This window comes from Daucus carota, chromosome 1, assembly GCF_001625215.2.
Source record: "Daucus carota subsp. sativus chromosome 1, DH1 v3.0, whole genome shotgun sequence".
Taxonomy (NCBI): domain Eukaryota; kingdom Viridiplantae; phylum Streptophyta; class Magnoliopsida; order Apiales; family Apiaceae; genus Daucus; species Daucus carota.
This window is the reverse complement of record NC_030381.2, coordinates 28506025-28530752: the sequence shown is the minus strand read 5'-3', so window position 1 is coordinate 28530752 and position 24728 is coordinate 28506025. Positions and strand designations below refer to the sequence as shown.

General features: G+C 32.3%; 4 protein-coding genes across 11 annotated transcripts; 3 read left to right on the top strand and 1 right to left on the bottom strand.

The window, feature by feature from the left end:
- The first annotated feature begins 3923 nt into the window (after positions 1 to 3923).
- LOC108205465 (KIN17-like protein) lies at positions 3924 to 6979 on the top strand. 7 transcript variants are annotated; one of them, XR_010284107.1, is made up of 3 exons: positions 3924 to 5306; positions 6328 to 6404; positions 6474 to 6979. XR_010284107.1 is itself a non-coding variant. In XM_064078910.1 (3 exons), exon 1 carries the CDS (start codon positions 4117 to 4119, stop codon positions 5299 to 5301), a length of 1185 nt encoding a protein of 394 aa, XP_063934980.1. In that variant the 5' UTR covers positions 3924 to 4116; the 3' UTR covers positions 5302 to 5306; positions 6378 to 6404; positions 6474 to 6979. The 7 variants fall into 7 exon arrangements, 6 of the variants coding, with proteins under 6 accessions (XP_063934980.1, XP_017230923.1, XP_017230921.1 ...); XM_064078910.1 differs by having other exon boundaries at positions 6378 to 6404; XM_017375434.2 differs by having other exon boundaries at positions 6368 to 6404.
- A 1140-nt stretch (positions 6980 to 8119) lies between these two features.
- Positions 8120 to 10266, top strand: LOC108209415 (increased DNA methylation 2). 2 transcript variants are annotated; one of them, XM_017380311.2, is made up of 3 exons: positions 8120 to 8259; positions 8476 to 9576; positions 9856 to 10266. In XM_017380311.2, exons 2-3 carry the CDS (start codon positions 8511 to 8513, stop codon positions 10104 to 10106), a joined length of 1317 nt encoding a protein of 438 aa, XP_017235800.1. In that variant the 5' UTR covers positions 8120 to 8259; positions 8476 to 8510; the 3' UTR covers positions 10107 to 10266. The 2 variants fall into 2 exon arrangements, with proteins under 2 accessions (XP_017235800.1, XP_017235809.1); XM_017380320.2 differs by having other exon boundaries at positions 8142 to 8259; positions 8491 to 9576.
- Positions 10267 to 11049: 783 nt separating this feature from the next.
- Positions 11050 to 22356, top strand: LOC108197033 (receptor-like cytosolic serine/threonine-protein kinase RBK2). The gene is made up of 9 exons (XM_017364511.2): positions 11050 to 11261; positions 17916 to 18024; positions 18104 to 18454; positions 18852 to 19103; positions 19233 to 19387; positions 20374 to 20453; positions 20534 to 20669; positions 20750 to 20899; positions 22016 to 22356. The coding sequence occupies exons 2-9, from the start codon at positions 17937 to 17939 to the stop codon at positions 22184 to 22186; spliced, it is 1383 nt and encodes a 460-aa protein (XP_017220000.1). The 5' UTR covers positions 11050 to 11261; positions 17916 to 17936; the 3' UTR covers positions 22187 to 22356.
- Positions 14063 to 17156, bottom strand: LOC135149882 (uncharacterized). The gene is made up of 2 exons (XM_064085728.1): positions 16319 to 17156; positions 14063 to 15110 (listed from the first exon to the last, which is right to left on the bottom strand). Exon 2 carries the CDS (start codon positions 15107 to 15109, stop codon positions 14063 to 14065), a length of 1047 nt encoding a protein of 348 aa, XP_063941798.1. The 5' UTR covers position 15110; positions 16319 to 17156.
- Positions 22357 to 24728: the final 2372 nt, after the last annotated feature.

The window sequence follows — 24728 nt, the reverse complement described above, 5'->3', positions numbered from 1 at the left end:
GGTCGAAACAATCCGATTTTACACCCGATTTTTATCATTAGAATTACGGGGATCTTATCATTTTTTGAGAAAGAAATATATTATTATTATTTCAGGTTATTATAAATAAAATATATTATTTTTGTATGATAATAAGTGATGTTAAATACTGTTATAGGTCTCTCGATATTGGTTAAATATATCTAAAATCGAAGCTTCGTTAAAATTATAGATGTAATGTCTTGCAAGATTTAAAAATTACATAATCAGCATTATTTTAGTATAAATTCGCTAGGGAAAATGAATTTTTTTTATCACTTATCTGTCTATCTATTCAGAAAATTACCACTAAATTAGAAATATTTTTGTTTTTATCACGAACGTTACCTTAACATTGTAATTTAAACATTTCGTTTATTATCTCGTTAACTCTTAGAGAAAATAATTTTTTATCACAAAATTACCGACTTTTTTAGAAATTTACTATCAAATAATAAACTTAATTGATATAACTATAAATGTTATATACGTTTGTCAATTTAGATATTTTTGTTAAGTTTTATAATTAATCATTATAAAATATCATCATAAAACGGATGTGTGCAAACTTGACCATTATAAGCTCGGTAATAGACATATATATCTGAACTATTATGATCTGAGGAAGAAAATAGGTTGCGGTTTCAGATAACTCTAATATAATATGTGATATTTCTTCTTTAATCAATTCTCAAACTAAAGTCTATTTGAACTTATTGGGAGAAGTAATGTATATTTATTTTGGGGTGTGATTTAAGATATTAATGTAGAACACCAAAATTATTCAATAGTTAAAGATTGAGTAGCTCCATTAGGTAAAGGCTAAACTAGAGTGTTGAAGTTTCAAAATTAATGTGTAAAGATACATCATGTAAGTATTTCACACTGGCAACTGATTTTAACAACAATAATTAAAATTCATGAAATGCTTATAATCAAATACTAATGTAGAAGTAGTGACTTAAAAAAATTATTATGTAATTCAATGGTAGGTTGCTAAAAATATAAATAGATGAGTGACAAAAAAAAATTACTTTTCATAATAAATTTAACGGCAAGACTAAAATCACAAATGTCCATAACATGGGTGATAATATTAAAAAAAATAATTGTTTGGTAGCACGTTTCCAAGAAAGGTAATAGTTGAGTGATGCTTATTAAAAAGAAAAATTAAATAGTTGAGCGATAAAAAAAATCAATTTTTCCTATTAATTATAAGAATTTGTCCCACATTGATTATAGAAAAGACAGAAAGTTAGAATATAAGCAGTAATAACAAATTCTGCAATACCATACTTTTGAGATGTGCTCATACACAAAAATCACATATCAGACTCGACACCTACCAAATATTGCCTCCTGGTGTTTGATCTCCTAGGCGCACTTTTTCATCCCAAATTAGATGAGTTCGTTGACTTTGGATACACATTTTAAGATCCATTGACCGCGTAGGTGATAACTTATTTTCAAACTTTTATTTTTGTAAATAAAAACTAAAATATGAAATTTTCGTTTACAAAAGCAAAATCAAAATAAATAAATTTTTGAACTAGACAGTCAACGCATTTTAAATTACGTGTTCAAAGTCAACTAATTCTAATTTGAGAAAGATGGCGTAATATTATAAATAGAAAACAGAATTTTCATGGCATGCTTTTTCACTCGCCTATTTTCGGTTTTCGGTTTTCACGTCTGTAACTTTGTTTGTCTTCTTCATCATTAGTGGATTAGTATATTAGACGATGAACTTATTATTCTTGTAAATTATTTGTTGGCCGGACTAGATCACGCGTTAATCTAACTAATGGGGCAACTGTATAAGCTATTTAAACTACAACACTGTTGGGCAATTTGACTAGGGCCCATGCCCCTAGTGTCTTGAATGTAGGTTCGTCTATGATATTGTTTGTTTTAGGCCTAGCCCATACGACTTCTTTTTTACGCTTCCCAAAAGGTCTTATATGATTATACATTTGGAGTTATTATGGATGGTTATTCTAGCTTTCTGCCCCTCCAACAATTGATGTGGGACAACTCCTAAAATTAAATACTTTTAATAAAAAAATTACAAAAACGGGGAAGATCACAGTCGTATTTGGATTCTCAGAAACAATATATATATTCAGTGGTCTAATATCTACGAGAGTCCTTCAAAATATTGGAGTATTGAACTTCAAAATTAGATAAAATTTAATCTAGTCATTTTAATATTAATTTTTTTTATTCTACAATGTTGGTAAACATCCAACAACATGCAGGTTATTTTCTACAACACAATCATCTTCTCCATCTTCAAATTTTGTTTCATTTTTTTATAGAGAAATTTCTGATTAAGGATCAAACACGAATCGTTTTGCATCATACTTCGGAAATTTTTTAGTTCAGGTCGAAGAAGCAATGTCACTCGATCACTATCAAACTAATCCTTACGTCGAGAAAAGTAAAAGTTTCAGTCAACCCCTTTCTTCCTATTCTACTTGTAATAGGCCATGAACTAGATCAAAATAATTGTCAACCATCATTCTCAACAAGTTCATAAGAGATCGTTATAATCAAAAGCCAGAACAATTATTTTTATAAATCACAAAACATTATGTTCTGTAATATAAATCATAAATAGAATAATGATTTGAATGATTATCAAATTTTTTGACCCAAACCTCTATTTCAATCTGATGACTATCAAATATTAATATTAACGGATTGAAATGGTCAAAACACTAAAGCATCCCGAATCTCTAATCTTATCCCAAACATCTGATTTCCAAACAAGCCATATGATTGAACTCCACCCGCTTATGTTGTTCTTGATTCAAAATAAGTTTACTCAAAACCTAATCAACTTAGGGGGTGTATTCGATTGGGATTTTAATGAATTGTTTTTAATTTACGGATTTTAATGGATTGTATGTGATTTTGATTTTGTGCGGATTCCTGATAAAATGTCGCAGAGTTGATAGAATTTAAGCACAATGTTTTAAAATCTCATGAATTTTTTGGTGGGATTCCAAAAACTTAAAATACACTAAAGAATGCCACAAAATGCATCATTTATGAAATCCAAAAAAACCCATCAACATTTGAATGCCATCATATTTTAATGGATTTTAAATAATCCTAATTGAATACAATGAGATTTTAATGGATTTTAAACAATCACAATTGAATACCACCGATTTTTGTAGCATAATTTAAAATCCTAATTGAATACCTCAAGATTTTAATGGATTTCAAACAATCTCAATCGAATACCCTCAGATTTCATGAATGAAGAAAATACTTTAAACTCTCAATCCAATACACCCCTGTTAATATTCATAAAAAATTTCGATTACTTTCATGTCGTCATACTTAATATATTTACTCTATTTTGAAATAATAATTACTTTGTTTTTTATATAAATTTTTGTATTTTAACTGCACAAACTATAATCTTTATTTTTATATTTTATTTTAAATTATAATATTAATCTTTTTTAATATATTTTTATTTTATTTTTTGTTAATTAATACTCCCTTCGTCCACCTCATTTTGATTACTTTCATGTCGTCATACTTAATATATTTACTCCATTTTGAAATATTAATTATTTGATTTTTGCTATAAATTTTATGTATTTTAACTGCACAAACTATAATCTTTATTTTTATATTTTCTTTTAAATTATAACATTAATCTTTTTCAATACATTTTTAGTATATTTTTTGTTAATAAATACTCCCTTCGTCCTTCTCAATTGGTTACATTTGGAAACGGAGCTCGACACGCATTCTAATAAAATATAGTTTGATAAATTATTTTAATTTTTTGTTTCTGAATAAATATTTGTTATCAAAATTCTAATAAGAAAGAAAAATTTTAAAAAAACTATGAAATTATGTTTTATATTTGTTTTAAAACACACGGAGCAATTGAGGTTTGCGTCACTGAGGTACGAGGCTGAATTGGCATCGAGCGGCGACTCATCGGAAGGTCGAGGAATCGAGTAAGTTATAATTTGTATCTCAATCGCTCTTCTAGGGTTGTTTTACTTGATTGATTAATTGATATAGTTGTTGTTATCATCCGAATCGAATCGAATTGAATTGTGATTGAGAATGGGAAAGAACGATTTTCTTACCCCAAAGGCAATAGCTAACAGAATCAAAGCCAAAGGGCTACAGAAACTGAGATGGTATTGTCAGATGTGTCAGAAACAATGTCGTGATGAGAATGGTTTCAAGTGTCATTGTATGAGTGAGGGGCATCAACGCCAGATGCAAGTTTTTGGCCAGAACCCTAACCGTGTCGTCGATGGCTATACGGAGGAGTTTGAGGCTACTTTTCTCGAGCATATGAAGAGGAGTCATAGGTTTAGTCGGATTGCGGCTACGGTTGTTTATAATGAGTATATTGCGGATAGGCACCATGTTCATATGAATTCTACTCAGTGGGCTACTTTGACTGATTTTGTTAAGTATTTGGGGCGGACGGGGAAGTGTAAGGTCGAGGAGACGCCCAAGGGGTGGTTTATTACGTATATTGATCGGGATTCAGAGACGCTTTTTAAGGAGAAGATGAAGAATAAGAGGGTGAGGGCTGATTTGGTGGATGAGGAGAAGCAGGAGAGGGCTATTAAGAGGCAGATTGAGCGGGCTGAACAGACGGTTCCGGTGAATGAGGTTGAGGTCGAGGTTGAGGATAAGTTGTTTAAGAGAGATGAGAATGATGATAGCAAAATTAAGATTAAGCTCGGGACGGGGAATAAGAATGTGGTGAAAGAGAGGGGTGAGAGTTCGAGATTGGTGTTTGATGATGCTGCTGAAAATGGGGGGAGTAAGAAAGAGAGAGCAAAGAAAGATGGTAATGAGAAAGCTGGTGGAAAATCGGCTTTGGATGAGTTGATGAGGGAGCAAGAGAAGGCCAAAGAGCGTACTAATAGGAAGGATTACTGGTTGTGGGAGGGAATTGTTGTTAAGGTTATGAGCAAGCCTTTGGCGGAGAAGGGTTATTACAAGCAAAAAGGTGTTGTTCGTAAAGTGATTGATAAGTATGTTGGAGAAATTGAAATGATTGACACTAAGCATGTCCTTAGAGTGGACCAAGAGGAGCTTGAGACAGTTATCCCCCAAATTGGTGGCCTGGTGAAAATTGTTAATGGTGCTTATCGTGGATCAAATGCCAAGTTATTAGCCATTGATACAGATAAATTTTGTGCTAAGCTGCAGATTGAGAAAGGAATATATGATGGAAGGGTTCTGCCAGCTGTTGAATATGAAGATATATGCAAAATTCTCCAGTGATGCAAGTATGTAGCATTACAACATTGTATTTCTTTCTTGTTTGTTTTTTATTAATACCAGTTTGTATGGGAACTTGCAAATGTACTTCTAGTACCACCCCTCCCCTACACCCCCCCTTCCCCCGGAAAAAAAACCTGGGACCTCCTCTTTCCAAGTTCATGATGTTTCTGTGTATGCCATTGTCATGGAGATTGTGCCCTGATGGCAAGGATGTTTTAAAATGTTCTAAATAGTACTTTTGCACTTTATTCTTAATTAATTGGCTCTCAATAGTAAGCTACTTAGTTATAAGATAATATGAATGCCTGGATGAAGCTGTGAATTTTGATGATGATATGCAGTATTTCGTGCACCTTTTTTTATCTATTAAGTGTGTAGATAGTATTATACTATTATATATGCTATACATTAGCGTGCATTTATATGTGATTGTTATTGATTAGATCTTGTTGAAGTTTGCAAAATGAGGGTACTGGAAAGTAGTATGTCATCAATGGAGAATATGACCAATCATAACAAAAATACTGGGAAGTGGCCACAATGGCACCTCCGGAGGTATTGGCACATTCTAGCACCTGCAAAACGAATCCAAACAATGTGTTATACTTGAAACACAATTCTTATGGTTTGTTTTGTTTACTACAATCATTTATTTTGAATGCATTAATTTCATGGCAACTAAAACACTTGTGTTAAGCTTTTGGAAAAACAATAAAAAGCACATAAAAATGTTTTTTTAAATTTCATGTGTAGCACGTTTTTTAAATGCATTGTGCCCGTGCTAAAATGAGCTAATTTTCCAGATGTGCTATATAGGCATTTTAGCCTTAGCTATCCTAAAAAGGGCCAACACCCTTGTCAATGTCGTTTCAGTTGCGAAAGTATATCCCCCAGCTTTTGGATCAGTATTACGTGTAGAGTAGAAAAATTGGTATATCGAGCAAATATATGCCTGAAGCCGGACACATCTTGTCTGATTATATTGTTTTTTAAGCATTTTTTTTCTTTCTCCCTAATCATCTCCAGGATTTTGTCAGCCCCCATTTACATTCTTCTTCTCTTAAAGTTCTGTGTAGATATTTGCTGGGATGCCTTTCACTCAAGTAAGATCCCTAACATCGTGATTAGATCAGCCCCATCCATTTCAGTGCCTGACCTATTTTCTGGTTTAGATTGTCTCATGACTTGCCAGAAGGTGCAGACCAGAGTCTCAGACAAACAATTTTACCCATTCAAAATGGCTTAGAATAAGTAAAAAGCTACCTGATACGGCTTCCCGAGTTCTTGTGATGTCGGTGCCTGTTCTGCTCGGGTTCATGTCTTCGCCAACCTCCAGTATTGCAAATTTTTTAACTTGATCTTTGTCAAATGTTGAAGGTGGCTTAACTTGATTGGCGATTATACATCAGTGTGCATTAATATCTGTTATTATTGATAGATCTTGTTGACAGTATACAATGAAGGTACAGGGGAAGCAGGAAGTAATCAATGGGCAAAATGACCAAATTTGCTCAAAAATACTGGGCAAGTGACCAAAATGGTTTTTTCAGAGATATTAATGGCACCTTATTGCAATTTGCACCTGCAAAACACATCTGAACAATGTATAACACTTCAAACACAATTGTTTGTGTGTGTAATTTTTTTTTTTATATTATTATTTTTGACTACAAACACATATTTTGAATGTGTTTTTACTTGTAGCACATGTTAACAACTAAATCACAGTGTTAAAAAGTTTTTTCTTTATCAAAAAGAGAAAACACATAAAAATGTGTTTGATTTTATAACACATAGCATTTCAGTTCAAAGACTTGCTTTCGACTTGCTAATAAAGTGACAAAAATCTTGTATCTTCAATACAAACTTGAGTGCAGTTTGAATATTATCGTACTTTAATCCGAGTTCATTGAAAGCATAATTTTCAGATTAGAAAATCAGATTATTCAAATATTTAATATTCATATAATAATATCTTTATGATTTATAAATAATAAAAAATTAATTAAAGCTCAATTAGACTAAAAAGAGTAATTTAAAATTTAAATTCCAACATGACTATGACTAAATTATTGTTCAGTATTTTTAAATTAACTCTGAATAACTCATTATTGCTCATCAGAGTTGTAAAGAATAATCTAAAACTCAAATTCAAATTGGCTAGACTATTGTTCTATATTTTATAAAAATCGAACAAGAATAACTCGTTAGAAACATGAATTTTGTATTAATATATGATCCCAAATTTGTTATGTAATTATTTATTTTTGTGCATTTTTTATAACAAAATATTAAATCTAAATTTTGATAAGAACATAAAGTCGGTCTGTAAGTAGTCAAGAATTTTCTTCTTGGTTTTGTAGAGTAGATAGCTGTTTTGCGTAAAAATATTTCTTAAATAACAGTTACATTATATATTATATTTTTAACTGGACACATCAATTTTGTAATAAAAATTACTTAAAAGATTTTTTTTTGAAATTTAAGTTTTTCAATTCAAAGTATTATTATTTATTCCGGTCCAACACGGATTTTAACAATAAAACCTTCATACTCCCTCTGTTTGGATATAATAATCGTTTGATTTTTTTCACGCATTTTAAGAGGTTTGACCGCACACTTAAAATTATTATTTTTAAATTTTTTCTTTTGTGAATGAAAATATATCACTAATACTTTTATTCAAAAAATAATTTTTTAAAAATAATAATTTTAGATGTATGGTCAAATCTCTCAAACGTGTGTGCAAAAAAGCCACGAGACTAATATATCCGAACAGAGCGAGTATAATCCAACCTTTGATAATTATCTAAGGTTTGTTAAAGTTGTATTGGGTATCGGGGGCACTGTATTTGTATCGACTAAAAACCACCGACTCGTATCTGAAGCACACGTAGGCCTATAGACCCAACAATTAGAAGCTCAGGCGTCATTACGGCAATTGAATTCCGGCAACTGGTACTTCTCTTTCTCCTTCTTTATTCTTCCTTTCTTTTATTTCATTTCCGCTTACTTGTGGCTGCTCAATTACTAAACAAATGCAATGCACCTAAGCTAATTAGGGTTAGGGCTAGGGTTTGGATCAACTAAATTTTATAACAAACTAACATTTTACTAGTAATTGCGAATAATGTGGATGTGTAGTTGATTTTGTACTTTGTCATCTTCTGACAGTGCGTTATTTTTAAGTCGTTTGGGAAATCGGAAATATGAAGTCTACGGTTCAGGGTACAGAGGCTTTAATTGCTTTCGAATCCGATAAGGAAGAGAATGCAAGTGGATCCAGGATCAATGTAAGAGTAGTGCCAACTGATGATCAGTATTTCCTCTTGTACTTCATTATGGGGACGTACTTTGCGCCTGATCTTAAACACGACACGCCTCACAAGTCCGTCTTGCAAAGACGTGTCGAGGGTCTTGTTCCGTATAGTCTTGACCAGCTTGCTGGTTCCCACATTAAGGTTGTTGAAGTTGAGAGAATATACTACTATGTGCTTAGAAAGGCTGATCCGAATGTTGTGATGAAATTACCTTGGTTGCATCAGTTTTTGAACGGGACTCTTCCAACTCCACGAGATCCTGCAGTTAATTACTTACAGTTTAAGGATCTCTTTCCTCCCCACTTGCATCCTCAGTCGTGGCTTAAAGATAAATATAAAATTATTGGGAATATTGTGTTTATTAACAAACCAGAAACCTCTTGCATGGAGCCACGAGATATTGAAAGGTTTAAGAGACTAACTGGGCTGAAAGATTTTCATCTGGATAGGGATAGTGCGAGGTCTCATGCTTTTGTGGATGGTAAAATTCAATATAATATGGGAATGCTGGAGGTCGACTGCAACGGAGAGTTACCTCAAACTAGATCATCTGGTGCTCCTCGGAAAACTAAAAATCCAAATGAATTGACTATGCCCAAAGAAACTAATCAACACGATGTGAAATTTGTGGATATTATAGATCAACACAGTAGCCCACCTGTCGATGGCGATAAACCAACCATCTCCAGTTCCGAATGTAATGGCACACCTTCGTTATTCGGTAATGTGGACAGCAGTTCTGAGGAGAACTTTGGTCCAGGAATGATATTTCTTCCCTCGCACCCAACGAGGGAAGAGTTGAGTAACATGACAGCTGCCACAAATAAGGGGACCGCAATAACTGGCAGTGCAGCAAGGGGGAGAATTGGACCAGCTTTAGGGCTCATAGATATTGGAGAATGTGAGGACTCCTACCTGTTCAGAGTATCTCTTCCTGGAGTCAAAAGGGATGAAAGTAAGTTGTGTTATAATTTTTTATTCTCTTGTTGCTTGCTATTTTGTGATGTGTTACATATTAAATCGTTTATTTTTTTAATAAATCGATTAATTTTACATGGAACTTATCAGTCTACACTCTGCTTTTGTTGTCAAATTCATTATTTTAATTTTTTTTATTAGATGGTCTATTTCCTTTGTAGATATAAAATTATGTTTTTTTTTGTGCGTTTCCATTCTGTATTGCTTGTTCTTTTCCATAACGAGAATCAAATTGAATTCAAATTTCCAATTTTAGGAGAATTCATCTGTGAAATTGAAGATGATGGTAAAGTATTAATCAGGGGTGTGACGGTCACTGGGGAGAAAACTGTTTCCATGTTTTCTCAGACATTTGAAATGCAGTCTCAGAATCTCTGTCCGCCAGGAAACTTCTCTATCTTTTTCAAGCTCCCTGGTCCCGTTGATTCTCAGCAGTTTTCTGGAAATTTTGGAACTGATGGAATTCTGGAAGGAATTGTGATGAAAGAGGGACACAACTCATGGTAGCTTTGTAGAACCCTATGTTCCTGATCGAAAACCTTGTAACGTTTGGTTTATCTGTAGTGTTAAACTATGTCCAAACTTTGTAAACTCCTATCTTATGGTTTGTCTTTGTAAATATTCTGCTCAACAATCCAAACCCCGAGTCATCTGGGTTTAGTTTTCTGCAGCTTAGTAGAAAATCTCTAACTTGTGGTTTTATATTGTACAGAAATGCTCGACGCAAATCTTTCAGTGTTTGGCTTGCAGTGTGAGTTCATACTAAGCTCAATAATGTTCTGATGTGTTACATTCCAGAAGATCCCCGACTGCCGGCTCTCGACGACTGGCAGTCTTGGTGCTCGGAAAATTAGGGACAGACTGGGAGTCTTCTGTGCTCGGAAATTAGGTTATCGTTTCAGAAATGGGAATATCAGTCTCCCCTTTCAATTCTCAATTCTAGTGAAACTCGAATCAAAGACTAATTCCACCCAAATCCTAGTTTCACTTTATCCTGTCTTGATAAATCTAATGACTTGTTTCAGCGGACATCATTGTCGATCAAGAGACCAGAGATATGTGACCTTGCAATTTATCTTTGATCAAACCCTCTGGTTTATTAATATAATCTAATATCTACTCCTATTTTAATTTATTTAATATTTGATAGTGCCAAAAATCAGGCCATAAAAGTATGAAAAGTAACCGTTATTGATTATTAAAAAAGTAATTAAGATAACAAATACAATATAAACTCTGAAAAATTTTATATAAGTGGATTTAGTTTTTTATATCAATAAATTTTTAAAATTTAATCAGACTTTTTTATTAAACACACTTACACTGGTGTAGAAAACGGGAATCAGAACTAATCGGTGAAGTCATAGAATAAAAATTAATCGGAGATTAATTAATTTGATCGAAAATTAATCGAATGATTAGTTGAATAATCGGATATTTAATCAGTTCGACGAGTTACGGAATTAATTCCGAATTTTCGAACGGGACTGTTCCACACCGACCGTCTTGACCTTTGACATGGTTCGACATGCTTAAGAAATTTATCTAATAGTGGCGCGAGACGCGAAGGGTTAAGCGAACAAGTCGGAGGCCAGCACTTATTCTCCTCTGTATTTGCTTCCTCTGTTTTCATGGTATCTGCCTCGAAATTCCTCTCCCGTGGTATGTCTCTACGCATTTTCTCCTCATTTTTGTGCTTCTTTTTATCAGCAAAACGCGTGTAATACATTCATATTAATAATGCAACATGCATTTCAGTTTTCTATTTTTCTTCGGGACTGTTTTTCAATTGAATTTGAATTTGCTTATTCCTAATTGGTGTTAGCTGATGGCTAATTGCATATTATGTAAATGCTTGTTGGTGCAGTAGAGGTTACCTATAGATGTAGTATACAATTTAATAGCCCTCATTTTTCATCTCTGCGGGACATTAGAGGTATCCTCTTCCTCTGCGCATCAACTCTGCTGTTTGTGAAGTAGGTATGTAACACCCCATTTTCTTCAGGCTATTATTTAACAATGAATTACCGAAATCAAACATGAACGATATTAACCAAAAACTGAGAAATAAAAATAATAATATCAATGACTAAAAGTAGTTCGGAATCTCCAAATGACACTAATAAGAGTTTAAATTCATCTAAACCAAGTCCTGAAATTTGTTAAATAATCTAACAAACTAATTTGGGTAGCACTCATCTCAAGTCCCGCTAACCCCTGATTACCTGCGGAAAGAAAATAAACTGAGTGAGCCAGACGCCCAGTACGAATATAATTTTAAAAGAAAATAATATTTTACACAACTGAATGATTGTGTCTACCAGCACAGAGTTCAAAAATAAAAACAATGCAAAACCAATAATGTAATTTAGAAACAGTATACAATATTTAGCGAATTAGTAGGATAATATTTAAAACAATTGAGCTAACAATGAAACTAAAAGTAAGGCTGAGTGACGGATGAGGTGGGGACAATATGGGTCTCTTATACGAATATGTACTTGCACAAAGCAGAGTACAAAACAAAGAATCCTTCTCCGGTAATCCACGAGAAGAAAACACAAGGAATGCACAAAGCATTTCTACAATACAGAGAATCCTTCTCCGGTAATCCACGAGAAGAAAACACACAATAGCGATCATGATCTATACACAATCTCATACTCCAGAGACGTGCTCGTATACTCACAGCACTGATACGAGTAAGTGCCGAGTTCACCAGACACTCCAAACTCCATGAACTCGTCTGTGATTTAACCACACAGATAGGTTTAAGAGCCCAACAGAAAGGTTACAAAAATTGCCAAACTCATTGAACAGAACATAACAAAACAATGTCGCAGATAAATGCGAAACAAAACGAAACAAATATAAATGAGTTGATAATAATAATTTCCCACAACCGAGAGTACGAACAGAATAGGACAATGGGTACCAAAAGTACACGTAAAGTATAATTAACCCGATCAAAACATATAACGAGTAATTAAAATACAAATGAGGAGAAAAGAATAAAGAAATTCGTACCTCGAAAATAGCGAACTCTAGCACTAACACAAATCCGAAACAGTCTGCCAAATTAATGCCCTTGATCTAGATATAAAACATTATAATATTTTAATTTTAATTACCGAAAAATGACACATCACAGTACTCACTTTAAAAGAATTTAATAGTCTGTCACGTCCATTCCTTTGTATAATAATAGGATAGCACTCTCATATTTATGCATAAAGTAAAATCACGACGACAATTATGTCATGCATGCAAATTACCTAAACTCCAAAGTTACACTCCAGAGTTACGTAAATAAAATATAAAAATATATTCTCAATATGAATATGTACAAAAATAATGTTGCAGCACAGCTAACACTTAAATATCTTAGTAAGTTCTAATTAATTAATATATATTATTATACAACTAATATATAAAAAATGATTTAAATATATATGTTTGACAGTAATAACAATCCCAGATTATTAACATGATTACATCTCATATTTAAAATAATAACCAGACTACGAAATCAACGAACATAACGAAAGGACAAAACCTAAATCATATCACAATACCAAAATAGTAACACGAAAATTAAATATTAAATCTTAACCTATTTAAATCTTGGTTAATGGACAAGTTTAACATGCTTCTACTCATATTAATGAGTAGCTTACCGGTGTGTCAAAACTTATATCGGAGTGCAGCAACACAAAAGATCTAGCAATAATAAAATAATAATAAGACTTTATCGTTCTGTAATGTACATGAATGGTCATGGCATAATACCTTGCTCACTGCTTCAACCCGCAGTCACACTCTGTCATTCCTCTGTTTCCTCTGTACAGGCGGCTCAAAATCTTTTTTTTTAGGGTTTTAACGCGTGTTTTAAAGAGAAAGGCTCATGATTATATACAGGCCTTTAAATAACCTACAACTAATAGGACTCTAATAATTAATATTAAACTTATTATAATCTAATCACTAATTCTACTTAAAGTCAAATCATCCTAATTAACAAATATTATTATTATTAACTGAAATTGCTAATTCTCTTTCTAATCAAATTACTAAGCTACTATTATTAATTCTATTCTAAAACAGATTCTAATATTATTATATTATTATAAATTAACAATCTCTATTATATAATAACTATATTAAATTATAGGGATATTATATTTTAATCATAAAAAACAAAAAAATTCATCACATAATATTTTATTTCCTATTTCCTATAATTCTAAAGTCTAATAAAATATTAACAAGGGATATTACATTCTTCCCCCCTTAATATAATTTCGTCCTCGAAATTAAATGAACATATCACATAGCTAAACACATACTTATCTATGATGAATTACAAATAAATATTCCAAATCCATAAGATCAACAATATTCATATATGAGGCAAATGAAATTATAACATAATCTGTATATAAAATATTTTGAAAATTAATACCTTATTCATTTATAGCATTCTTTTTCATCTGTCCATCTTGATCATCGCGCTGATTAAACGATTTCTTGCAGTCTCGAATAGTGTGGCCTTGTTTTCCACATCTAAAACAAGCGCCAGTAGTCCAATGACATGTACTTCCGCCATGGGTCTTCCCACAATGCCTACAACGAGATTTTTCTTCACCCTGATACTTGTTAGATGATCCATTTTGTCCTTTTTCTTGGTTCCCTTTACCCTGATAAAAATTTCGAGTGTTGTATCTACGATCAGTTTGCGTGAATACATCTGAAGATTCTCCGTTTTTCTGAAAATCTTGTGTTTCCTTGGTTGTGTCATCACCTCTCTTTCTTTTCTGATTCTGAACCTCAAGACGTTTGGCACAGTCAACCTGATGAAGCTCCTGATCCCTAGCACTGTCCACCAAACTATCCATAGTAGCGTAGCGATTAGAAATGATATGGTTGCGTACAGTATCCTTCAAAGCCCATTTAAACTTCATAATTTTATCTTGCTCGTTCCCAGCAATAGATCGGGCATAACCAGCCAATCTCTGAAATCGAACCTGAAAATCGGCTACTGACTCGTCTTCTCCCTGAGCTATACTCTGATATTCTCGAGCATACTCCTCACGAACACTAGCAGGAAAATATCTCTGATCAAATTGCGCCTTAAACACATTCCAGGTGAGAGTGTCCTCATATCCAGCCGGATGGGAAGCCACCACTGATTTCCACCATGTGCCAGCATCCCCTTCAAGACGGTAAACACCAAAGCGAGCTTTCTCTTCCTCAGAACAATTTAGTACACGAAATATCTTCTCCATGTGATCGATCCAAGCCTCAGCATCCATAGGGTGTTTGGCTTCCTTGAAACAGTTAGGCCTTTGCTTCATAAAACGGTCGAACATAGTTTGACCTTCTTGATTTGGCACATTATTAGCGCCAGGGTTCTGTCTTTGTTGATTCGCAACTTCCCTAACCATGTCCAAGAAAGTCTCCCTATCCATCACTATTTGTTGTCCTCTCGAGGTATCTCTTCTAGGCGGCATCCTGCAACATTTATTATGAAAACACATATAGAGTAAACATCGAGTAAATATCGCAGCGTTGTATCAAAAATCTTACTTCTACCCATACGAAGTAAAACCCAAACTCACAGGTCAAATGCCCTAAGGCTAGTCTACAGAATCATAACCTGAGCTCTGATGCCAAAATGTAACACCCCATTTTCTTCAGGCTATTATTTAACAATGAATTACCGAAATCAAACATGAACGATATTAACCAAAAACTGAGAAATAAAAATAATAATATCAATGACTAAAAGTAGTTCGGAATCTCCAAATGACACTAATAAGAGTTTAAATTCATCTAAACCAAGTCCTGAAATTTGTTAAATAATCTAACAAACTAATTTGGGTAGCACTCATCTCAAGTCCCGCTAACCCCTGATTACCTGCGGAAAGAAAATAAACTGAGTGAGCCAGACGCCCAGTACGAATATAATTTTAAAAGAAAATAATATTTTACACAACTGAATGATTGTGTCTACCAGCACAGAGTTCAAAAATAAAAACAATGCAAAACCAATAATGTAATTTAGAAACAGTATACAATATTTAGCGAATTAGTAGGATAATATTTAAAACAATTGAGCTAACAATGAAACTAAAAGTAAGGCTGAGTGACGGATGAGGTGGGGACAATATGGGTCTCTTATACGAATATGTACTTGCACAAAGCAGAGTACAAAACAAAGAATCCTTCTCCGGTAATCCACGAGAAGAAAACACAAGGAATGCACAAAGCATTTCTACAATACAGAGAATCCTTCTCCGGTAATCCACGAGAAGAAAACACACAATAGCGATCATGATCTATACACAATCTCATACTCCAGAGACGTGCTCGTATACTCACAGCACTGATACGAGTAAGTGCCGAGTTCACCAGACACTCCAAACTCCATGAACTCGTCTGTGATTTAACCACACAGATAGGTTTAAGAGCCCAACAGAAAGGTTACAAAAATTGCCAAACTCATTGAACAGAACATAACAAAACAATGTCGCAGATAAATGCGAAACAAAACGAAACAAATATAAATGAGTTGATAATAATAATTTCCCACAACCGAGAGTACGAACAGAATAGGACAATGGGTACCAAAAGTACACGTAAAGTATAATTAACCCGATCAAAACATATAACGAGTAATTAAAATACAAATGAGGAGAAAAGAATAAAGAAATTCGTACCTCGAAAATAGCGAACTCTAGCACTAACACAAATCCGAAACAGTCTGCCAAATTAATGCCCTTGATCTAGATATAAAACATTATAATATTTTAATTTTAATTACCGAAAAATGACACATCACAGTACTCACTTTAAAAGAATTTAATAGTCTGTCACGTCCATTCCTTTGTATAATAATAGGATAGCACTCTCATATTTATGCATAAAGTAAAATCACGACGACAATTATGTCATGCATGCAAATTACCTAAACTCCAAAGTTACACTCCAGAGTTACGTAAATAAAATATAAAAATATATTCTCAATATGAATATGTACAAAAATAATGTTGCAGCACAGCTAACACTTAAATATCTTAGTAAGTTCTAATTAATTAATATATATTATTATACAACTAATATATAAAAAATGATTTAAATATATATGTTTGACAGTAATAACAATCCCAGATTATTAACATGATTACATCTCATATTTAAAATAATAACCAGACTACGAAATCAACGAACATAACGAAAGGACAAAACCTAAATCATATCACAATACCAAAATAGTAACACGAAAATTAAATATTAAATCTTAACCTATTTAAATCTTGGTTAATGGACAAGTTTAACATGCTTCTACTCATATTAATGAGTAGCTTACCGGTGTGTCAAAACTTATATCGGAGTGCAGCAACACAAAAGATCTAGCAATAATAAAATAATAATAAGACTTTATCGTTCTGTAATGTACATGAATGGTCATGGCATAATACCTTGCTCACTGCTTCAACCCGCAGTCACACTCTGTCATTCCTCTGTTTCCTCTGTACAGGCGGCTCAAAATCTTTTTTTTTAGGGTTTTAACGCGTGTTTTAAAGAGAAAGGCTCATGATTATATACAGGCCTTTAAATAACCTACAACTAATAGGACTCTAATAATTAATATTAAACTTATTATAATCTAATCACTAATTCTACTTAAAGTCAAATCATCCTAATTAACAAATATTATTATTATTAACTGAAATTGCTAATTCTCTTTCTAATCAAATTACTAAGCTACTATTATTAATTCTATTCTAAAACAGATTCTAATATTATTATATTATTATAAATTAACAATCTCTATTATATAATAACTATATTAAATTATAGGGATATTATATTTTAATCATAAAAAACAAAAAAATTCATCACATAATATTTTATTTCCTATTTCCTATAATTCTAAAGTCTAATAAAATATTAACAAGGGATATTACAAGGTAACTATCGAGACATCGTAGACTTTGGTACTCTGATTTATCGGCTCACTTAATTTGCACAATTCAGGATTTAAGACACTATAATTTTTTTTTTTGGATACGGTAAGGTAGATTATAACTTATAAGTAACTTTTAAGAATTTTCTGCATTTTTCTTCAAAGTTACTTATAAAGAATAAGAGAAAAATAATATTCTGCATTTGTATTCTTCCGGTGAACATATAAGGGGATATAAGTTACAACATCTACCTTTGTGTTCCGCATAGTTTATTTGGCTTTTGAATGTGTGACGACTATAGTTATCCTCTTTCCTTATGCATCTCAAATTATGACTGTCTATTTAGGAAAACGTGGAAAACGGCAACATGGAACATAAAAAGAACTCAGACGTCAGTGCTCATGCGGCAACATTTAAAAAATTACGTCGTAAATTTTCTTCTTCTTCTGCACAAGGTAATGTGGAAGTCTTTATTTTTGAAAGTTTTTTGTGCGTGTTCTTGAAATCATGTGTAAATATATCTGATTATTGCAGATTTGAGATATTATGAGACGGAAAAAGATAACGAAGGCGTTTCCTCTCCTAGGGGAATCATAGAAGCTTGCATGAGTAGCATGAATAAAGGATCAGAATCTGACGATAATAGCACATCTAATCCTGAAGCCAGTGCATCGAATTCAAAGATGCATACTCGCTGGCGTAAATTCGTCAATGTTTGGAAAGTTAGTCCTATTAAGAAGTTACCTTTAATTCCTCCAAAGCAATTAAGTAAAAAGAGCTCGAGTGCCAGTGAAAATGTAGCCTTTGACTTGAGCAATTTTAATTCTCCCTGGAAAAACTTCAGCCTCCAAGAACTCCAAAATGCAACCTGTAATTTTAGTCCTGGTTAGTACTTTCATGAAAAATAGATCCTAACGTAAAAGGTATTTCAAATTTTAAGTTTTTTCTCTTTAGAGTGGAGGGTATCTTGACTTCCAGAGGAAGAAGAAAAAAATTCCGATGTAGGACACTCTGGCAAGAGCCTTGCACTAAGGAAGTCCAGATAGTTATCTCCCTATACTCCTGCAAGTATATGTGACCTGGTCTTACTGTAGTGGATCAGTTGCCATGGACTATTGATAATCATTCACTATTACTAGTTAAATGGATATACAACAATAAACCAAAAACTGGATTGCTATTATATTATTGTGGAATGTTGTTGAACATGCTTTATAAAATTTCTGATAACACTAACAAGTCTTAATCTCTCTCTTAACTGATAATTTTTGTTCTACTTTAGATAATTTAATTGGAAAGGGTGGTTATGCTGAAGTATTCAAGGGTTCTTTGACTGATGGGCAACTTGTGGCTGTTAAAAAGCTCAACAAAGGAACATCTGAAGAACAGATCGTAGGTTTTCTATCTGAAATTGGCACTATAGCACATGTTGATCATCCTAATACAGCAAAAATGGTTGGTTATGGTGTTGAAGGGGGGACATATCTTATACTTGAGTTGTCTCCACTTGGGAGTTTAGGATCGCTTCTTCATGGTATGCCCTATAATTCTTCCCCCCCCCCCCCCTCCTCTCAACCAGATATTAGCTGTGTATATAATATGAACACATATTTGCTCTTTACCTATAAATTATTACATGGTGGTGTATTTAATTGCTTTCCAGGAAAGAAGGAGAGATTAGACTGGGGTGCTAGGCACAAAATTATTGTAGGGACAGCTGATGGTTTGCTGTATCTTCATGAAAACTGTCAAAGGAGAATCATTCACAGGGATATTAAAGCAGATAATATTCTGCTCACTGAGAATTTTGAGCCCCAGGTAGGTTTTTAAACTTGCAATTTCTTATCTCGTTTCCAGTTCGACTTCAATCAAATCTAAGTTCAGTAACGTGTAAGCAACAATCCTTAGCGCCCCCTCCCCCCTAGGGTCCTGTCTATATAATTATACCTACATGGAATATTGCGTCATTAGAACTGCAAACAGTGCTAGTTTAGCAGTTAATACAGTAAGCGATGCCAATTAGATGGTGTTATAATGGATAAATAGACATGTGCATCACGTTAATAGAGCAAATAATACTGTAAAATAAATTTATCATGTTAACAAATACGAATTCCTAATTTTTTTTAATCATTGAAGATACTTTAATCTTCCACTTCTATGTGTTGTTCATTTGTTCTTTACACTTCAGATATGAGATGACTTAGTTAGCTGAGAAGAATTTCAAAAGTCAAAATATGTTGTATTGAAGCATTATACATACCCGCATCCACATACATGAGATTACATTAGGATATCTCAGCAGCAACTTTAGGTAACTGGCATACTTAAAAAGTCAACAACTATGTATGGAAGAACTTGTAACCATCTCAAATTTACAATTAAGAAGTAATCTAACAAAATATACACGTGTCACCTCATTGTATGAAGTAAGGTCCATTTTTGTGCACGCTTCTATAAAAAACTATATGAAGCTAGAACTTCTTTACTGTGAGTCCAGCAGTCTAGATTTTAATCTGAATTTTAAGTAATTTCCTATTTAGTGTAATGGAACTATGTGCTTATAGATATTACCTTCACTAGTTACTAAGTACGGATTGAGCCTTTTTTCTAATCAGCAAATCCTTTTTCAAGGTTTCCAAGGTTGTATTTATAAAGAACAAGAAATTACGCAAGAATTTTAAGTTTCTATAAGATCGACGAGCTTCCTTGTTTTGACAAGTCAAGAGAAGTTTATAATAGTTTCTTAGTGTCTAATTGGGAACGTGACAGTGTCATGACTAAATTAATTACTTTGAATACAGATTTGTGATTTCGGGCTTGCAAAATGGCTACCAAAACAATGGAGCCATCATAACGTATCAAAATTTGAAGGCACATTTGGGTCTGTAACACAAAACTTGTACACTTATAGTTTAGTAGGTTATTTTATTAATATGCCTATTTATCCTCTCTCAACGACAGCTACTTTGCTCCAGAATACTTCATGCATGGCATAGTGGATGAGAAAACTGATGTTTATTCTTTTGGGGTGCTAATTTTGGAGATAGTGACTGGACGCCGAGCTATTGATGACTCACAGAAAAGCCTTGTACTCTGGGTACATGTTTAGAGTTCATTTATATTTCAACCAAAGTTCACAGGCATATCTTCTGATTAACTGTTTCAGTTCTGATTCAGGCAAAACCTTTGCTGGAGAGCAGTGCAATTGAGGAACTTGTTGATCCTTCTCTTGGTAGTTTATATAACCAAGAGGAAATGGATTGCGTGCTCTTAACTGCCTCTGTGTGTATCGACCAGAATCCAATTCTTCGGCCTCGAATGAGTCAGGCAAGTTTTAGAAAGCTCCTACACCCTCTAATATGTATTTTCAAGTGCCAATGTTGATGTTGCTTTTTGATTAGTTGATGTTAACGTAATTTGCTATATAATATATATTTATAACAATATATTATTTGTAAATACGATAATTGTCCATTTATTAAATTTGTTGGCAGATAAATACTCCCTCCAAATTTTAAAATGTTAGTCTTGTTTTGGTTTTTGTTAGCCAAATTGACCAAAGTCACCATACTTTGATCGAAAATTATAAATTTTATATAATTAATAAAATTTTGAAATTGTATTATAAGAAAGAATATTTAATCTACTTCAAAATTGTATTTTTCAGTGTTATAGAATTATATAAGAATCATTATTTAGACAAATAACTTTCATATAAATATTTAGATAAAGAAATTATTGGATGTGAGATGCATTTATCCTATATCAAAGGTGTGCAAATCGCAAATAGTGAAGATAGAATTGTAATGGATAGTCTTACCACTTTCAACTTTGATGTTAACGGTCAAACATAACAAAAAGGGTTCAAAGTGTAGCGGACTAGATAGCTAAGGGATTCAAAGTGTTTGTCGTGAAAATATCGGGTGTAAAGTGCATTTACCCTAAAGTAAAGGTTTGCAAATTGCATATAAGTCTTACACTCTTACCTTAATCCACGATATCCATGTTAGTATGTGTGTGGGTTATCCGTTCTTATTGTAATAAATTGATTATACTGTGATTTGTGTTTACCTATTGGTTGTTAGTGTTACATTTATTCAATTTAAAAGTTCAGGTAGCACGGAGAAAGTAAAAAAAAAACGAGTAAAAAGTGATGGTGAATTTGATTTTTTTAGTACTACAATGGTTTGGTAGACCTGTTACAAAAGATGTGTTAATGTGCTGTATATTCTTTCTATATTTAACCAACTCCAGAAACATTATTATTTATCTTTCAAGTCCTTAAATTAAGTTATTAAATTTAATGTTTTAAGCGTTAAGTATCTGGTTAGGAGATTTTAGTTTTACAAATTTCTTAATCAATAAGGCTGGTTAAATTTTTAAAAATGCCCCGAGAGGGAAGCCTTATTTCATTAGTTTAAGAGGTGACGAGTAAGCTTGCAGGTTCTGGAGATTTTAAGAGGTGATAAATATGACCCCCACTGTCCAAGAGTGCAACAAAAGCGATTACTTCAAAGAACCTACTCAGAAGAGATTAATGATGCAGAAGAATACAACTCAACAAAATATTTACATAACGTCGATCGACTTAAGGAAATAGCTTTGGAGACATAAAAGCGCTATAACAACTTCAGCTAATTGTAATCATTTCTTGATGTAGAGTAACCAGATGACCTTCCACAAAAGTCATGTAAACTACTTTGGAGCTTTCCCCAGTGTAGTTCTTTTGATCATTTCCTTAATAGCTAATATATTACTTTTATGAACTTATATATACATTAGAAGCTTCATATCTTTTTCTTCTCTTTAAAACTTGCATGTCAGGAATATTGTTGTTTCAAACTCTAGTGATTCAAAACACGGGCAACTGAAAATTTCTTATTTCTCAGTTGGATGTTGGGATTTTGGTTGAGGGACAATGATGCATATGAGTGATGAACCTGGATGATTTTTCCAGATATTTTAAGTGAGTTTGTAAACAATTATCAAATAATAATATTATATACCATCTTAAAACTACTACGAAATAAATAACAATCAACTTCATTACTTGTAATCATTTCTACTTCTTTACATAATAAAATTTGGGTATTAACAGAAAACAGGCTATGAAGACATTCAGTGTTTCCATTATATCATGAGGGGTCAACTATTTTGGAACAGGTTGTTGAAAATTGAATGTGAAATGTCAAGTCCACATGTATGACGAGTTATAGTAAGAACTTTTATCAACTCTAATTAATTTCGTTTTATTAATAAAAGACTTTTTATGACGTGCTTTATATATTTAAAGTTTTTAAATTTGAAAAACATAGTTTAGATTAAAATCCTTATGTATTATAATAACTAGCTTATAACCCGTGCCATGCACGGGCGGTTATAATATTTGCTATCTTATCGTATATATTTTAACTTAAATTAATATTATTCTGAGAATAAAATTATAATAGAATACTATTATTATATAAATTTTTTATTTAACAGCTGATAAATTCTTAATAGTTAATTCCGTCAAACGGCTAATAAAAAATTAGGTTGAACATGTATATTTTACTGAGAATGTTAAAATATATTTTTTTTCATCTTATAATTTAAGAAGATCTATAAAATCATATATAAATCAACCAATCAATCTTCTAATATTTCGTTATTGATAATTTATAATATAATATGGAACATATTATAAGTTAAAAAGACTCGTAAAACCAAATACCGACACATCATACTAACGTAATTTTTAATATTTTGGTTTAATAGATAATAAAAAATATATTATAATATGTTATAAATTAATGAGGTTCATGGGACGAATACCAACTGGCTCACTGAACTCGACTGACCGACCGATTAACTGAAATTGTCATGATTTAACAGTATAATAGTATATTATAGATTTATAATATTACTTTTAAAGTGAGTCCATTAGAGTATTTAAAAATAATGTTAATGTGTTTGGTTGAAAAATATCACAAGTTATTTGTTAATAATTATATATAATAATATTATATTTTTATATATATGTAGTCCGTGTTAATTGTTGAAAATCCGTTTTTTAATTAGTATATATAAAAAAGATAATGTGTTTTAGTTAAAAAGGTAATTACTATGTTTTTCGATGTTATATTAAATGATGGAGTTTTTTTAGTTAGAAAATATAAAAAAAGATGACATATTTTACTTAAAAAGAATAATTGGTATATAGATAGGCCCGTATTTTGACCCAAGTACCGACTGACCAAACTTTCAATGTTTCGGCTTTAATAATATAGTAAATATAGATGCGTATGTATTTTTTTAAGGTTTGACTTTAGTTTTTGGTAAGTCAAATATGTCTTATATTTGTTTTATATTTTGCTTTTATATTTTTTTTATATTTTGATTTGTTTACAATTTGTTTAAAATCCACTAATTTTGTTTGAAACCCGCTAATTATAAAAGTCCGTATAAAAGTCCGTGTTCTGATCGACCAAATTTTTAATGTTTCAGTTTTAATAGTATAATATTTGTTAAGGTTTGACTTTAGTTTTGGTATAGTCAAATAGGTCTTATATTTGTTTTATATTTTGATTTGTTTATATTTTGTTTGAAGCCCACTAATTACAAAAGTCCGTATAAAAGCCCGCGTACCGATCGACCAAACTTAGCCCATTAATTTTGTTTGAAGCCCGCTAATTATAAAAGTCCGTATAAAAGCCCGCGTACCGACCGACCAAACTTTTAATGTTTTGGCTTTAATAGTATAGTATAGATGAGATTTAAAAGGTAATGTGGGTGTCTGAGAATGTAACTTGTGGGCTTAAAAGCCCAGAAACCGACTTCCTCTTTTTTGTCAACCGCTTGGCAAATGATTCAAAGCACTTAAAAAAGGTAAAAGAAGTCCGGGAAAAAAGCTACAGATCCTGGCTTTTTTCAGGACCCAGCTTAAGCTTATTTCAACCGCCGCTTCCTACCCTTTGCTTCCCACCGCTTTTGTTTATTTTTTGTTGCTGCTGTCTACTTCATGTTATCTCCATCCAATCCAAATATGAGAGGTGATCGAATACTCAAATATACTAATTTTATATATTAATATTTATATTAATTTTATGAAATACTCAAATATACTAAGTTTTATTTTTAATATTTATATAAATTTTTAAACACCATTATTAATATT

Coding starts and splice junctions, on each gene's coding strand:
- LOC135149882 (XM_064085728.1), bottom strand. CDS start 15,109: ATGCCGCCTAGAAGAGATACCTCGAGAGGACAACAAATAGTGATGGAT.
- LOC108209415 (XM_017380311.2), top strand. CDS start 8,511: ATGAAGTCTACGGTTCAGGGTACAGAGGCTTTAATTGCTTTCGAATCC. Junction 9,577..9,855: donor TGGAGTCAAAAGGGATGAAA/GTAAGTTGTGTT, acceptor TTCCAATTTTAG/GAGAATTCATCTGTGAAATT.
- LOC108205465 (XM_064078910.1), top strand. CDS start 4,117: ATGGGAAAGAACGATTTTCTTACCCCAAAGGCAATAGCTAACAGAATC.
- LOC108197033 (XM_017364511.2), top strand. CDS start 17,937: ATGGAACATAAAAAGAACTCAGACGTCAGTGCTCATGCGGCAACATTT. Junction 19,388..20,373: donor CTGAGAATTTTGAGCCCCAG/GTAGGTTTTTAA, acceptor CTTTGAATACAG/ATTTGTGATTTCGGGCTTGC. Junction 20,454..20,533: donor AAATTTGAAGGCACATTTGG/GTCTGTAACACA, acceptor TCTCAACGACAG/CTACTTTGCTCCAGAATACT.